The 17,782-nt window shown below is 47.7% G+C and overlaps 1 protein-coding gene across 1 annotated transcript in view; it reads right to left on the bottom strand.

Moving 5' to 3' along the window:
* EXT2 (exostosin glycosyltransferase 2) overlaps positions 1-17,782 on the bottom strand; it is a 120,497-nt gene that overhangs the window by 19,635 nt on the left and 83,080 nt on the right. Inside the window, exons 10-12 of the mRNA XM_068260821.1 lie at positions 15,747-15,913; positions 8,517-8,660; positions 39-167 (exon numbers count right to left, since the gene is read on the bottom strand). Coding sequence (XP_068116922.1) covers positions 39-167; positions 8,517-8,660; positions 15,747-15,913 — 440 coding nt within the window. The remainder of the gene's footprint in view (positions 1-38; positions 168-8,516; positions 8,661-15,746; positions 15,914-17,782) is intronic.

The raw sequence follows: 17,782 nt of genomic DNA, 5'->3' as shown, positions 1-17,782 counted from the left end.
AAAAATATAAAGGGGGAAAGAAAAGGTTACACACTTACTTTGATTGGAGCTTTGCCCGTCACATTGGCAACCAAGAAGTTCATGGCGATGTCCTCGCAGTTCATGTGCGCGTCCACCCAGTTCTTTATGTCTCCAGGCATCTTGTAAGTGTACATGTAGTTGAAGTACTGCATATGGGCGAGGGGAGGGACAGAAGAGCAATCTGCATTAATCTGCCAGTTGGTTAGCAATCCCCTTTGCACTATACTGAGGGGGCGGGACTTGCAGTTCACCTGAAGTAGCTGGAACAACTTAAAGGGGAACTGAAGAGAGAGGTATATGGAGGCTGTCATGTTTATTTCCTTTTAATCAATACCAGTTGCCTGGCAGCCCTGCTGGTCTATTTCTCTGCAGTAGTATCTGATTAAAACCAGAAACAAGCATGCAGCTAGTCTTGTCAGATCAGACTTATAAGTCTGAAACGCCTGATCTGCTGCATGCTTGTTCAGGGGCTATGGCTAATAGTATTAGAGGCAGAGGATCAGCAGGGCTGCCAGGCAACTGGTATTGTCTAAAAGGAAATAAACATGACAGCCTCCATATACCTCTCTCTTCAGTTCCCCTTTAAAGGGATACTGTAGGGGGGGTCGGAGGAAAATGAGTTGAACTTACCCGGGGCTTCTAACGGTCCCCCGCAGACATCCTGTGTTGGTGCAGCCACTCCCCAATGCTCCGGCCCCGCCTCCGGTTCACTTCTGGAATTTTAGACTTTAAAGTCTGAAAACCACTGCGCCTGCGTTGCCGTGTCCTCGATCCCACTGATGTCAATAAGAGCGCACAGCGCAGGCCCAGTATGGTCTGTCCCTGCGAAGTACGCTCCTGGTGACATCAGCGGGAGCGAGGACACGGCAATGCAGGCGCAGTGGTTTTCTGACTTTAAAGTCAGAAATTCCAGAAGTGAACCGGAGGCGGGGCCGGAGCATCGGTGAGTGGCTGCACGGGCACAGGATGTCTGCGGGGGACCGTTAGAAGAACCGGGTAAGTTCAGCTTATTTTCCCCCGACCCCCCTACAGTATCCCTTTAAAGAGTACCTGTAACCAAGGATTGAACTTCATCCCAATCAGTAGCTGATACTCCCTTTCCCATTAAAAATCTTTACCTTTTCTCAAATAGATCATCAGGGAGGCTGTGTGGCTGATATTGTGCTGAAACCCCTCCCACAGTGTGATGTCATGACCATGTGTATGTTATATATGTATGTATGTATGTATGTATGTAAGAAGAGGACCTGCAGGCCCATTGTGGATCACACAACATGAACAAATTACATGGCGAACATCATTTCTTGATTTCTCTTCTATTTTTTTAACTTCTCACTTTGCAATGTTTTTTAATCTACCAACTAGAGACTGGTCAGGTAGCAGAGGCCTTAAAGAGAAACTCCAACCTAGAATTGAACTTTATCCTAATCAGTAGCTGATACCCCCTTTTACATGAGAAATAGAATGATTTTCACAAACAGACCATCAGGGGGCGCTGTATGACTGATTTTGTGCTGAAACCCCTCCCACAAGAAGCTCTGAGTACCGCGGTACTCTGGGCAAACTGCCACAATGTAACAATGTTCACAGACAGGAATTAGCTGTTTACAGCTGTCTCTAACAGCCAAAACAGCTAGGAGCAGCTACATAACCTGCCCACAGTAACAATGTCACCATGTAATACATGTCAGAATGTAAATCGGGGAGAGGAAAGATTTTACAATGAGCAAACACTGACTAAATCATTTCTACATAATTATGGTAAAAAATGAAGCACTTTTTTTACTACATTATTTTCACTGGAGTTCCTCTTTAAGCTTGTAAGGAAAGGTGCAATACTTCAGGCGAGTTTTAACGGGATCAACCCGATTCAAAACGTCCTGCCTAAAGAGATACCTAACATGGTGTAATACTATAAGATTTACAGGTATTGACACTATGGCCTCAATTCACTAAGTAGTTTAGACTAGTCTACAGATGGTTTTTAGTCTATTGATGGTTTGGTGTAATGTTTTAGACCTGTTTTTTGACCTGGTTTAATGCTGAATACACACGTTGAGATTTCCCGTTCGATTCCCGGGATCGAATCGATTATTTCCAACATGTTCGATTTGGATTTCAATCGTTTCTGCCGTCGATTTGGCATATTTAACATGCAAATCGACGGCAGAAACTATCAGAATCCGAATCGAGCATGTTGAAAATAATCGATTCGATCCGTTTGATCCCGGGAATCGAACGGGAAATCTCAACGTGTGTATTCAGCATAACATTTAGTAATGACACAATTCACAGAGGCAAACAAGGAGTGACCACGCCCACTTTTTCTGACAGAGATTAGACCAGCTGATTTCTGTAAAGTAATTCTGTGAGGTATTTTAGATGCGAGGATGGAACCTTTTGAATTAATTATGCAGGAGTTTAATTGTATGCAGAGGAGAGCTCATCAGAGGAGAAGGATGTCAGTCATAGCTACTAGTTTGTGAATTGCATCTTTTGATGATCATTTCCCCTGCTTTACCCACCTAATTAGGTAAAGTTATTGAAAAGGCTGTCAATCTGCAACTTGAAACCAGGCTGTCAGTAAACAACATCCTGGACCCTCTACAATCTGGCTTTAAGAAACACCACAGCTGTGAAACAGCCCTCATCCAAGTCTGCAACGATCTGCTCATGGCAAGGGACAGAGGGGAATGCTCCATCCTAATCCTGTTGGATCTCTCAGCGGCTTTTGATACAGTTGACCATAAAATCCTGCTTAACAGACTGCAGGAGTACTGTGGCATCAGTGGATCAGTCCTCCAGTGGTTCAGATCATTCCTGACTGACAGAACACAGAGAGTATCCCTAGGACCTATAATGTCCAAACCTGCACCTCTACAATTCGGAGTGCCACAAGGATCAATCCTATCCCCTCTACTGTTTGCAATCTACATGTTGCCAATCGGTACACTTATCCAACGACATGGCCTGACGTACCACTGCTACGCCGATGACACACAGCTATACCTGTCCTTCAAACCTGGTGGAACAGACCCTACCCCAAAAATAAACTCTTGCTTAGCTGAGCTTCAGGCATGGATGAATGATAACTGGTTGAAACTGAATGCTGACAAAACTGAGGTCCTGTTTGTCCAAAGCCAGTGCTCGCCATCAAAACAGCTCTATCCTAAAGCAACACCAATCAGGATTGGGAATTCAGACATAAACAGCTCCAACCTTGTGCGCAGCCTTGGCGTACTAATCGTTGGGGAATTGAGTTTCAGAAACCAAATTTCATCTGTAGTTAAATCTTCCTTCTTTCATCTGAAGAACATTGCAAAGATTAAACATCTGATTCCCCCAGAGGATCTTCCAACCCTAGTCCACGCCTTCATCACATCACGGCTGGACTACTGCAATGCCCTTTATGCTGGCCTCCCCAAAAAAGACCTGCGTCGCCTGCAATTAGTGCAGAATGCTGCTGCCAGATTGCTAACAAACCAGCCTCGCTACTGTCACATTACACCGATCCTTCGCTCACTGCACTGGCTACCAGTAGAATGGAGAATACTCTTCAAGATTGGACTGCTGACATTCAAATCCCTGCACAATCTGGGCCCTGGATACATGAAGGACTTGCTGAAGCTGCACCACACCTCTCACAACCTCAGATCAGCAAGTTCTATAAACTTGGTCACTCCCAGAGTGCACCTCAAAAAATCTGGAGACAGAGCCTTCTGTCATGCTGCCCCTACTCTTTGGAACTCCCTACCACACCCAGTAAAGACAGCACCATCCCTGGAGCTATTCAAATCCAGACTGAAAAGCCACCTGTTTAGCCTGGCATTTCCAGATTTATAAAATGTCTTCCTCTGTACCACGATGGTCGGAGCCATGCTTATGCGCTTTGAGTCCCACGGGAGAAAAGCGCTTTACAAATGTTATTTGTTGTTGTTGTTGTTGTAATTACCAAATGGTTTAGACCAAATCATCAGTAGACTAAAAACCATCAGTAGACTAGTCTAAACTGCTTAGTGAATTGAGGCCAATGACTCTGCGATATTACCCTATTCACATTCTGGGATATAAATGAGGAAGCATTTAGACCAGGCTGGGTGTACATTGCTCTACATACATATTTATCCATATCTGCATTTAAAATAAGTCAAGAGGAAAATAATGCAAACAATGCTGGCAAAGTGCGGTAATGAAATCTCGGAAATCACCAACACCAATTAGCATCACGTTAATTTCAGGCACAGGAACACTGGAGAATTTTAAAGGCACCCTTGGGAGACGCTGAGCGCTGGCCGAGGTATGCGCTGGAATACGCGAGGGGGCCGCGCACTCGCCAAAGAATGCGCTATGCCAGGTGATGGACAACAGCGATTCCCAGTGACAGGTGTTACTCGATCTGTACAATTGTGAAATAAAACGGTAAACGCAATGACTGAGCAAAATATCTGAGCAACAGTCATTACTGCCAAATAAGCATTCTCTTCTCTTTTCAAAGCCCATCTAAAATTATTTATATAGAAAAATACACAACAGCTAGTGGTGACCATGCCAGCACTGTCCTGCCTAGTATCGCTCCCTGCTGCATGCTTCCTCTACGGTATAACAGTTTGCACTCAAAGAAGTCCGCGTTTCTCACTTAAGCTCTATACTCACCCGACAATGGGTTGGTGGATGCTCCCTGCGACGCCTCCCGATGATTGAGGTTACCCAATCCATCTTCCTGCTCGCGGGCACATGATGGGCACAAGCAAGTGTTCAAACAATCGCAGCAGTTTGCAATCTTAACCACTTAACGACCAGCTAACGCCGATAGGCGGAGGCTGGTCGTTTGTGGTTTTTCTTGGAAATGGCCGCTCGTTCGAGCAGCCGTTCCATGTCAGTTCACGGAGGGTGTCTCCGTGAATAGCCTGCGAGCCTCCGATCGCGGCTCACAGGCTGATTGTAAGAAATCCTGAGGAGCCCCCCCCCGCTTGGCCACACGGTGTGGCGGCGATCAGACCCCCCCAGCAGGTCATCCCCCTAGTGGAGGGGAAGTCTGACCGCCCTGCCTAAACCACGATCTGTGCTGCGGGCTGGAGAGCCCACGCAGCACAGATCAACCAAGCACAGCCCGGTCCTTAAAGATTTGATTCGCTGTGACGGTCTCTGTCACCACGCGTTCTAAAGCGTACCCACCTCGCGGGAACGATCGCTCGTCTCTCACAAAAATGGCCGGTTGTTAAATTGCGAGGTGCCTTTAGAATTAGAACGGAGTCACCGGTGCTCATTTCTGGCAGGTCCTTCCACTCACAGACTGACAGACCTGCAACGCACGCCACTTACATAGTTACATAGTTATTTGGGTTGAAAAAAAGACAATTGTCCATCGAGTTCAACCAAAGAACAAAGTACACCACCAGCCTGCTCCCTTACATATCCCTGTTGATCCAGAGGAAGGTGAAAAACCCTTACAAGGCATGGTCCAATTAGCCCCAAAAGGGAAAAAATTCCTTCCCGACTCCAGATGGCAATCAGATAAAATCCCTGGATCAACACCACCACTGTATCAACACCACTGGGACTTACCATTATGGATGTCTTTTAATGCAAGGAAAGCATACAAGCCCCCTTTAACCACTTGAGGACCACAGTGGTAAACCCCCCTAAAGACCAGGCCAATTTTAACTAAAATGGCCACTGCAGCTTTAAGGCCAAGCTGCAGGGCCGCACAACACAGCACACAAGTGATCCCCCCTTTTCCCCCCACCACCAGAGCTCTCTGATGGTGGGGTCTGATCACCTCCCCAGGTGTTTTTTTTTTTTTTTTTTTAAATAAATATTTGAGTGTTTTTTAAACAAAATGTACTTTTTTTTTCTTATTCCCCTCCCTCCCTGCAGTCAGGTAATCACGCGATCGCATGTCATAGGCTTCAGCCTATGAGAGCCGATCGCTTTCTTGTTCCCCAGGGGGACATCTGTGTCACACGGCTGTCCCCAGTACAGCGCTGCTGCTGATCGCAGCGCTGTACTATGTGTGAAGACGGCGGTTTCACCATCTAACAGTCTCCCGAGCGGCAATCGGCGCTCGGAGACTGAAGGCGGGGTGGAGCTCCGCCCCCAAGCAGGAGATGCGCGCGCACCCTGCGCGTGATCTCCTGCAAAACAGAGCCCCAGGACTTGACGTTAATCGGCGTTAGGCAGTCCTGAGGCTGCCGCCGCGGCCAAGCCCATTGGCGACAGCCGGTCGGCAGGTAGTTAAATACAGATATAGAATTTGCCATAACTACTTCCTGTGGCAATGCATTCCACATCTTAATCACTCTGATGGTGTAAAGAACGCTTTCCTAAATAAATGTCTAAAACGTTTTTCCTACATGCGCAGATCATGTCCTCTAGTCCTTTGAGAAGGCCTAGGGACAAAAAGCTCATCTGCCAAGCTTTTATATTGCCCTCTGATGTATTTATACATGTTAATTAGATCCCCTCTAAGGCGTCTTTTCTCCAGACTAAATAAACCCAGTTTATCTAACCTTTCTTGGCAAGTGAGATCTTCCGTCCCTCGGATCAATTTTGCTGCTTGTAATAAAGTTTACTATGCTAGGAGGTACTTGGTGATTACAGGGTTTTAAAAGGGGTACATACCAATAAAATGGTGAGAAACAAGTCTAAAGCTGGCCATACACTGGCCTGATTTACCGCCATTTCGACAGCAGATTTGATCATTGGGATCGAATCTGCTGCCAATCGTTCGCGCTACACGCCGAATTTCGATTCATTTCGTCCGATCCCGTCGATCGCGCCGTGCGGAAAATTACCGTCGATCGCCCGCGGGTAAAGAGCGCATCGCTAGCGGCGTTCGAGTGCCCGACGACTGACGCAATAGAGCCCGCATACATTACCTGCTCCGCCGGCGCGACTGCCCCCGCTCGTCTACGCTCTTCTCCGCTCTGGTCTCCGGCATGCCTTCACTTATTCCTGCCCGGCAGGAATTTTAAACAGTAGAGGGCGCTCTACTGTTTAAACTTTCTGCCGGGCAGGAAGAAGTGAAGCATGCTGGAGCCGGAGACCAGACCAGAGCGGAGAAGAAGAGCGGAGAGAGACCCGGGAGGCACGCCGGCGAAGCAGGTAATGTATGCGGCGGCGGGGGGGGGGGAGCGGCGGCAGCAGCACCACCACCACAACAGATTGTGATCGGTTTCAGGCTGAAATCGGTTCACAATCTGTTTGCAGTAAAGGTAGCCATACGATCCCTCTCTGATCAGATTCGATCAGATAGGGATCTGTCTGTTGGTCGAATCTGATGGCAAATCGACCAGTGTATGGCCACCTTAAGCCATGGACCCTGAACAAGCATGCAGATTAGATGTCAATGACACAAATGACAAGATTAGCTGCATGCTTGTTTGAGGTGTGTGATTTGGACCCTACTGACCAGAAAGATCAGCAGCACTGCCAGGCAACTGGTATGGTAGCTTCCATAGGTCTCTCACCTCGGGTTACTTTTAAACATTTATGAACTTGTTGCCGTTTTGCCTTTCTTTGGACTGCTTTTGGTTGGTGGTAACCACTGCATACCAGTAACACCCCATAACATCAGGTACTCTGACCCAGATAATTTAAACACACCTTAAAGAGAAACTCCAACCAAGAATTGAACTTTATCCCAATCAGTAGCTGATACCCCATTTTACATGAGAAATCTATTCCTTTTCACAAACAGACCATCAGGGGGCGCTGTATGGCTGATATTGTGGTGAAACCCCTCCCATAAATTCTGAGTACTTACTCTTGGCAGTTTCCTGTCTGTGAACCTTGCTGTATTGTGGGAAATAGCTGTTTACAGCTGTTCCCAACTGCCAAAACAGCATGCAGCAGCTACATCACATGCCAGCAGTAAAAATGTCACCATGTGGTAAGTGCCAGAATGTAAATCAGGGAGAGGAAAGATTTTACAATGGGCAAACACTGACTAAATCATTTATACATAATTATTGTAAAAATGAAGCACTTTTTTTATTACATTACTTTCACTGGAGTTCCTCTTTAAGTGAGAGGCATATGGAGGCTGCCATATTTATTTCCTTTTAAACAATGCACATTGCCTGGCTGCCCTGCTGTTCCTCCGCTTCTAATACTTTTAGCCATAGACCCTGAACAAGCATCAGGTGCTCTGACTGAAGTGTGGCTGGATTAGCTGCATGCTTGTTTCAGATCTGTGATTCAGATGCTGACCAGAAAGATCAGCAGGACTGCCAGGCAACTGGTATTGCTTAACAGGAAATAAACTTGGCAGCCTCCATGCACCTCTCACTTCAGGTGTGCTTTCAATGAAAGCTTTCAGGCAGTTTCCTCTTTTCTGCCATGGTCCACCCTCCAAACTGCTCCCCCAGGAAACACCAGCATTCATGACGGTTCCTATGCTATTCATATGATGGGCAATGGAGAACAGCTCACGGCAGAAGCTCGAATTTGTGTCGCACACATCACATGTATGGATATTATGGAACGGTACCTACCTTGTGATAGAACGCAGCTCCGGTCAGCACCATGGACACCTCATTGGTCCACTCCGACTCGTACTTCCACTTGTTCATCTCGTGGTCCCACAGGTGGAGGCGGCCCGGGTAACCCACCAGCCGGTCAGGAAACTCCCGCCACACCTGCAAACACAGGAGAGAGAGGCATGAGTGAATGTCAGCTGACAGGAAGTGGAGTGACCACCCCTCCCTTTCACACTGCAGGCGAATACAAATGTAACCAGTTAAAGATCCAACACAGCCGACTGCAGAGAATTCCTGCGCACATCACACTATCATATTCTTGTCACCCGAAGTAAACGCTCATGATTATGTTGTGTGAGGAAAGTTGGTCCAAAATATGCTGACCTCATGAAAACCGGCCATGCCCCAGCAATATTTAACGAATACATTAAAAGGTGGTCATAAATCACTCAATGGCCACCAGATCAACCATCAGATAAATCCCTGTATGATTGAATCTGATCAGAGAGGGATCTATTGCCTGCCCACAGATTACCAATGAATTTCAGCATGCCCCCTCCGCCCAGCCCAAAGTAATGTGACCCCACCCCCTCCGGGCACATGTAGCAGACTCACCAATCAAGCTGTTGGGACTCCTGGCCTTCTCCTGTGTCTTTTTGAATTGCCCCAGTGAGTGTTGATCACTGGCGTAACAATAGGGGCTGCAGCATGAGTGGAGAGCTTTGCACCTTTATTCACCACGGAGGATGCCAATCTGCAAGGGCTTCACATTACTTCCTGTTAAAACAGGAAGTAATGTGAAGCCCTTGCAGATCAGAGACCTCTGGTGGTAAATGAAGGTAATTATAGCTGCTGCCACCGCTGCTGCTGACACTTAGATATATGCAGGAGGGGAGCGCAGAGGGGAGAGCCCGAGGTGAGGGGGGGGGGAACTGTCCCCCCTCCCCGCTGATGTGCAAAGCTCTCCCCTCATGCTGCGACCCCTCCTGCGCCCCCAAAACGGCCATGAGCGGGCCCCAGGGTGGGGGGGGGGCCTGCTCAAATTCTTGCAGGGGGGCCTGGGGACTTCTAGTTACGCCCCTGGTGTCGATACCACGTAACACTGGCACATGTAGTGACATCATTACATGCGGTGGGCATCGTGTGGCACAGGCACTCGTGACAATTTAAAAAGAAAGCAGGCACCAAAGTAGGAGACGATTTGCACCGGCATAACATGTGAGCCTGCACGCAGCTCTCACCTCGGGCGCAGGGATTACACATACAAAAACAAAGCTGGGAAATTTGGGCTCAGAATGAAGCTGAAAAAAAGCTCACCAGCCCCGGGGATGTTACCCCCGGGGCTAGACAAATCCACTCCCTGGTGTGGCTACTCATGAGCAAACGGCATGTCATACAGCATAGACTATTTCTTTTGTGTTTCGTGTATTGCCTGCCTGTCTTCTGCTTGTTCTCATTGTTAACGTCCTAATGTCAATTCTGTCTTTGCTCTATTGCCAATGCCATGTGAGCCACAACCAATTCCGGGTGCGACTTCGGTCGCACTTGGCGAAATAAAGATTCCGATTCTGACCATGCTCCTGCAAAAGTCCCGGTGGCATTAATTACTATTCCTCTACAGCAGCGGTCCTCAAACTAAGGCCCGTGGGCCGAATGCGGCCCCGAGGCTTTTTTTACCGGCCCCACACACACAAAATCTATTACTTATAGATGCGGTCAGCTACATCTTTAAATATTGGTGGTACGCATATAAAATAGCAGTGCTGGCCCCACCCATCCACATGGAAGCCAGAAAGCGGTCATTCGCTGGTTTCCAATCAAATTCCAAATCAGGTGACGCTTCTGTCCAATTGGGACTGCAGGTTGTCACCTGGGTCTGCTCCACTGTCTGGCCTGCAAATACTTCTACATCATTTTATGTACATTCCGGCCCACCAGCAGCCTGAAGTATGTTGAACCGGCCCTCGATCCAAAATGTTTGGAGACCCCTGCTCTACAGGCTGCCGTAGGCTCAGTAGATAAGACGTAACATCTGCCAGCTTGTGGCCAAATTATGCCATTTTTAAAGTGATTTGGCCTCCATGATCTTTTCACGGCGCCTAAATAACTCAGTGCTGCTGCAGCCGTAATGCACATTACAGCCTATAGCGCTCCCAAATTTTCCTGCACCGGTTTTGGGCAGTTTCAATCCCATTAAATGCAAGCAATTTATTGTCCTAGTGTAACATAACGAAATTACACCGATTAATATATGGGCGTCATAACGAAAATCTATCCCAGCACTCCAACTGATATTTGATCAGATTCTATATTGTATCTGCAACCTTATCTATTAAGAGAGACTTACACTAAACATCCAGCTTCAGACACTTCTTCCCCCCCCCCCCCAGAGCGGTGACCGAGAGGCGATGGGGGAGTCGTGTGATAAGTTACTGCGCTCGGATTGGTCGTTACACAGCCGGAAACAAACAGAGCGTCCTTCCTAGTGACCGGTCCTGCGGGGCAGCCTGTATGAGGCAATGCAGGGCGCTGTCAGTACACAGACCCCGGACCCCCCGCTGCAGGAGACAGTCAGAGCTGAGCAGAACACTCAGGGGACAGGTGGGATAAAACCAGCACAGGGTGGGGGGTGTGAAAGATTGGCCATGGTGCCGTAAACAGACGCGTCATCCGCGCTGCCTGCAGCTGGATACAATCAGCCTCCCCTCTCTGTCACTTCATTCATAACCCAACCGCTGACAACAGGATCAAAACTACAGGAAAGCGGGAGCGCGACGCACGGTCATTAGCAGCACCCCTGAATGTTAAACACGCTACTGGCTGCATTAATGGGCCTGATTTAAAGGCTGGGAGGGGAGCGGAGGGGTCAGGTAAGACTCATAGGCGGGGGGGGGGGGGGGGGGGGCTTGTGAGAGCAGCGGTCACTCAAATTAAAAGCCAAAGAAAATAATTAAAGGACAACTGAAGTGAGAGGGATATGGAGGCTGCCATATTTTTGAACAATACAGATTGCCTGGCAGTCCTGCTTATCCTCTGCTTCTGATACGTTTATACATAGACCCCGAATAAGCATGCAGATCAGGCTCTGACAGAAGTGTGATTAGCTGCAGGCTTGTTTTAGGTATGCGATTCAGACACTACTGCAGCAAGAGAGATCACCAGGCCACTGGTATGGTTTAAAAAGAAATAAATATGGCAGCCTCCACATCCCTCTCACTTCAGCTGTCCTTAAAAGCGGACCTGAACTCAGAACAACTTCTCTGCTCTAAAAGATACGTAACAGCATAACAACCTTTACAGAAAAAAAATGTCTGTTACAGCTGATACAAATCCTGCAATAAATCTGCAGTGTGTCTACTTCCTGCTTTCAAGGAAGCAGACATATTATTAACATCCTGTGTTTACAAATTAGCTGCTCTTCCGTGGCAGAGGAGATTTCTGAACTGATAAAGCTGAGAGATCAAATTACAGTTGTGATTAGTCACAGATGAGGGGGAATTAGACAGGCGAAACTCTCTAAATACATACAGGGTGCATTTCTTTCTGCTTTCCTTCTGACCTGTGCAAGAGTTCAGCTCCACGTTAAAGGATACCCCAACTGAAATGTGACATAATGAGATAGACATGGGTATGGACAGTGCCTAGCACACAAATAACTATGCTGTGTTCCTTTTTTATTTCTCTGCCTGAAAGAGTTAAATATCAGGTATGTAAGTGGCTGACTCAGTCCTGACTCAGACAGGAAGTGACTACAGTGTGACTCTCACTGATAAGAAATTCCCCTTTTTTACCTCTTTCTTGCTCTCAGAAACCATTTTCTGCTAGGAAAGTGTTTTATAGTTGGAATTTCTTATCAGTGAGGGTCACACTGTAGTCACTTCCTGCCTGAGTCAGGACTGAGTCAGCCACTTGCATACCTTATATTTAACTCTTTCAGGCAGAAAAATAAAAAAAGGAACACAGCCTAGTTATTTGTGTGCTAGGCACTGTACATACACATGTCTACCTCATCATGTCACATTTCAGTTGGGGTATCCTTTAAAATAACAATACAGTCCTCATTGCACTATTCTGTCCTAGCAGATCACCAATGAACAGGCCTGTGCCCACTAGTGTGGAATACGCAGTGTTTACTCGCGTCCGAGCTGGATGGGGAAATGCTTCTTATTTAGAGTATAGTTTTGCCGTATGAACCGCATGCCGGAGTGATTTTTACCGCGTGGCGCAGCTATAGCGATTGAAGCGATTCGGCTGCTGCTTTGCAACAGCACGGGGTGCCGCGACAAATTCAGAAACGGACACAACACCACAGTGGAAATGGGCCCACAGACAATAAGATGCTAAGGCTTCGGGCTTGAGTGGAAACAATGCATACAGGAGAGAAACAAAATGCAAAACCTGCATAGATGCAATGCTGAAGGACCCCATCAGTAAGGGCCCGTTCACTCTTGTGATTGCAAGTTTGCGGTGCCGTAGTTCGCCATTTTGGCCTTGCAATTTCGTGTGATCGCTCCAAAGATGCTATGTGCAGCGCGTCTGACATTTTATACAAATCACAACGCTGCAGTGTGAATAGCTTCATTGAAATACACTGCCGTACATCGCCAGCGATCAGCGAAGCTCTCATAAAAACGCTCTGCTGTGAATGGGGCCCAACGCAGAGCAGCGGACACAGCATATACCGAGGACCACGTTATCTGTAACATTTTAGATGTATTGACTTGTCTGCTCAGGATCCTCAAATAACACTTGGATTGGGAACACAAGACATACTACGTAACGCTCCCTCTCATTCCGCGGGGGGAGGGGGGCCAATAAAAAGCATCTCCAGCCAGCATGAAGCCATGTGGAAAGACGTATCGCCTGGGTTTCCCACAGAACCAGGGGTCAGGAAGCTGGCACTTGTGCCACCATTGCCCAACTCTCTGGGGACTGATAACAGCTACGAGGAACAAACCCCCGATCGCCAGAGAACCTCTCCATGCTGCTGCTCCAAAGCCTACATCGTTACAGTAACCTACATTCCCTTCGTTTTTCTGTCTGTCCTACATCGTCAACCCAACATACATTTCACTGACGTACCTGTCTCCTACTCCCACCCTCCTAGTGCCTACCAATAGCACCCTCTACTATTGCATAACACTAACCCTTCCTACTAATGCCTACACCAGTGTTTCTCAAACCTGTCCTCGTGACTCCCCAGCAGTGCATTGTTTGCAGGCAACCTCACTTATGCAAAGGTGGGGTAATTAGTGTCTCAGCTTGGTGGAGTCCATGTAACTGAGACTCTAATTCCTCCACCTGTGCATAAGTGAGGTTGTCAGTAAAACATGCACCGCTGGGGAGTCACGAGGACAAGTTTGAGAAACACTGGCCAACACCAACCAACCACTTCTAGTGCCTAACACTAACCTAAACCCTTTTACCTATGCTCGTAGGCTGGCTCGACGCGTAGTTGTGGTTATTATGTTGGTGCGCTGGCCAGGGTATTGCTGGGAGATCACACGGGGGAAGGGATGGGGGTTCAGGGCACAGCGATGTCCTTCCCACAGGCTTCATCACACTTATCTACATATTTTCCTCTTATTCCCCCCCAAATCCTCAATGTGTTTTACAAGTGAAAAATGACAGGATAGCGGTTGAAGGTTAATTCCCCAATAAAACTAAATTGCACGTCCTGAACACGCAGACATGATCCGAGTGTGGTGAATGGAGGAGTGGTGGCTGGGGGTAGGTGGGATGCAACGGAAATAAGCTATTTTTTACCCCAAATTACCGAAATGACCAGATTGTGCAGAGGCACAAGATGCAGCAGAGTATCATTGGGCAGACACGATCTACAAAAACTCACCCTGGCAAATATTGCCACTCATCGTTACGCTCTCCATGCTGAAGTCAGAGGCACTGACCCTAATGGCTTTATAAAAGTACTAATAAAAAGGCCCGCCCATAAAAAAACCAGGGCGCTAGGCCACGGCCGCTAAACCCCGGCAACGCGCATACCGATACGTCCTGCTCACCGGTCCTCCACCACCGTCCGAACTATATGCACACAGGGAAATGTTGATTGCTTGGCAGTTGGAAAAAGCGGTTATTTCCCACAATGCAATGAGGTTCTCAGACAGCAAACTGTCAAGTCTGGAAGCAGACACACACACACACACACACACACACACACACACACACACACACACAGGGATTTTATTATATACGACTAGTGGACCTAAGCCCGTTTAAAAACGGGCTCTAGGTCTGTTTTTCTGCCGCCGCCGCCAGTCAGTGCGCATGCGCGCGCCCTTGACCGCCGCACGCAACCGCCCGCTTTGCTCCCTGGTCCCGCCCAGCTGTCCGTGTCCATTACTGTGCACATGCGCAGTAGAAAATAACAGGGATACAAGGACAAACGCTGTATGCAGCGACACAGGGCTTTTATGTATAGGATTTATAAATGATCTTACTAATATAATAAATGGGAAAGTTTGGATGTTTGGATGTTTGTTACTCGATCACGCAACAATGGCTGAACGAATTTGAATGAAATTTGGCACACACATCGTACACTACCTGGAATTACATATAGGATACTTTTTATCCCCATAACCAAAAAGTGGGTGAAGACAAACACAAATTTCACTGGGAAAGTGTAAACTGCAGCCATTCTTACACTGTTAATGGCAGGGTTCTCAAACTTTGCACAGTTGGTTGCTGGGTGGCTGGGATTAATATTCAGAAAAGTGGGTGGAGCCCACAAAAGCCAATCAAAATTCACCTGATTGATTTTCAAGGGGAATATTTCATTGCTGCCATTCTTGCACTGTTAATGGCACAAGCCTCAAACCTGGTACAGTTGGTTATTGAGTGACTGGGGTTCAAATTCAGAAAAAAGGGTGGAGCCACAAACAGCCAATCAGATTTGTTTAATTTCAATGCAAATTATTGATGCCAAAGACTGCAAAGCTCACAAACTAGGTCATTGAGAAATCGTGTGTTAGGGTTAGAAAAAAGTGGGCGGAGCCAACACCAGCCAAATACATACCCGGGCAATCAGCTAGTCTATGAATAAAGCATGCAGCTGCTATGGTCGTCACACGACCACCACAAGGAGCAGACAACTAGGCTCCACCCCAGTAGTCCCCACCTGTCACAATATGGAGCTCCCCTCCATAGTGCTGTCACTGTGCCAGCTGCTAGACCTGCCCACATAACAATGGCTTCCTCCCTCACAAAGATGTCACAGTAACTCACCTCATAACCAAACTGCAGCTCATCTGAGGTCAGCATGATGATGTCATCATCGATGGCCAGCACGGCTTCCGTCTCTATCTCGTCATAAGGGAAGAAGCGGTTGCTAAGTTTGTTTTCCAGGGTCTTCACCACCTTGAGGGGCACCCGGATCTTAGGCCAGAGGGAGTCTGCAGGAAGGAAGACAATGAGTTGAGATGAAGGGGAAGTGACATATTCTATGTTGCCAATCTATACACCGCTGTGTAAGCAATTATAGAAAGTTAAAGAGGAACTGTAGTGAAAAGATTTTTTTTTTGTTTTTTTACAAAATTGCTTCATAAATTTAGTCGGTTTTTGCCCATTGTAAAAATCTTTTCTCACTTTGATTTACATTCTAAAATTTATCCCAAGTGGTAATAGCTTTAAAGAGAACCCGAGGTGGGGTTCTGACAATGCAATCCACATACAGAGGCTGGGTCTGCCTATACTGCCCAGACTCTGTTGCTATATCAATCCCCCCCATGCGCTCTGCTATCCCTCATAAATCACAGCCGCGCTGCCGACACACAGCGTGTCACAGCGGGCTGTGTTTACTTCTGTATTGTCAGTCTGCCGCTCCCCTACCCCCGCCTCCTGCATAGCTCCGGTCCCCGCCCGCGTCCCTTTCCTCCCCGCTGATTGGAGGGAAGGGACACGGGCGAGTCCGGAACTATGCAGGAGGCGGGGGGAGCATGCAGAGTGACAGTGCAGATGTAAACACAGCCCGCACAGCACCGCACGGCTGTGATTTATGGGGGATTGCAGAGCGCAGGGGGAACTTAGGGGGGATTGAAATGGCAACAGAGGCTGGGCAGTATAGGTAGACCCAGCCTCTGTACGTGGATTGCATTGTCAGAACCCCGCCTCGGGTTCTCTTTAAGCAGGTGATCTCTGAGGGATGTTTGTTTACTGAGAGTTCCAAAGCCAATAGAAAATATACCTGGTCTCCCAGAATTCTCTAGGAGAAGAATTCTGCATAGCTAAACAGCCTAGGCTAACCGCATTGGGGACCCTGGACCAGAGGGGCCTGTGAGGAGCTCTTCTTCATCCATTTTACTAGCTTTTTATTGGTATTATGCTGGTAATTAACTCCTCTATATGTGCATTTCATATTGGTAATAACTGTTTCCTTGCTCTGATTACACCTCTCTGACACTGCAGCTGTCCTCGGTGAGTTTTAGGACTCCATATCAATACAGTGGTTAAGGACCCATGTAAAACTTGCACTGGGCCCCAACTTCCTTAGGTACGCCACTGCTAACAGTGATATGCCAGTGAGGGGTCTTCACACTATGAATATTCACAGAAATAGCGCTGTCGTTTTTCCTGCTTGCACTTTGATTTCTGGTGTGATTGCGCGGCACTGCTGAATGGGGCTGAAGAGTGTTAGCCAATCAGAAGATTTGTGGAAGACCACAATACTGCGCCAGCATCCTTGCGATCGACAAACTGCACATTTTGATAATCAGAATGAAACGTGTGTAGTGTGAAAGAGGTCTGATGGCAAAAACAAAAAAATATTTCCTCTGCAGTAGGAATCAGTTGGAACCCCTGACTTTTTTTGTACAATTGTCTCTCATTCACTGTCCCCCAGACTACCAGTGTTTACAGGAAGTCAGGGGGGGACAGAAAGTCAGTGTAGGGGAAGAAAGTGGAAAGAGGGGCAGAAAGTTGGGGGAGATGCAGAAAGACAGGGGAGGGGCAGAAAGTCAGTAGGACAGAAAGTCATTGGAACAGGAACTTATGGGGGACAGTAAGTCATGGGGGACAGAAGGTCAGGAGAAACAGAAAGTCAGGGGAGGGGCAGAAAGTCAGTGGGACAGAGGGGGGAGGGGGGGGGTGGCAGAAAGTCAGGGAGCAAAAAAAGTCGGGGGGAGCAGAAAGTCAGGGGGTGGCAGAAAGTCAGGGAGCAAAGAAAGTTGGGCGGGGGGAGGGAGCAGAAAGTCAGGGGGGTGGCAGAAAGTCAGGGAGCAAAAAAAGTCGAGGGGGGTGGCAGAAAGTCAGGGAGGAAAGAAAGT

The sequence above is a fragment of the Hyperolius riggenbachi genome, chromosome 11, assembly GCF_040937935.1.
Source record: "Hyperolius riggenbachi isolate aHypRig1 chromosome 11, aHypRig1.pri, whole genome shotgun sequence".
Lineage (NCBI taxonomy): Eukaryota > Metazoa > Chordata > Amphibia > Anura > Hyperoliidae > Hyperolius > Hyperolius riggenbachi.
This window is presented reverse-complemented; position numbering and strand designations above follow the sequence as displayed.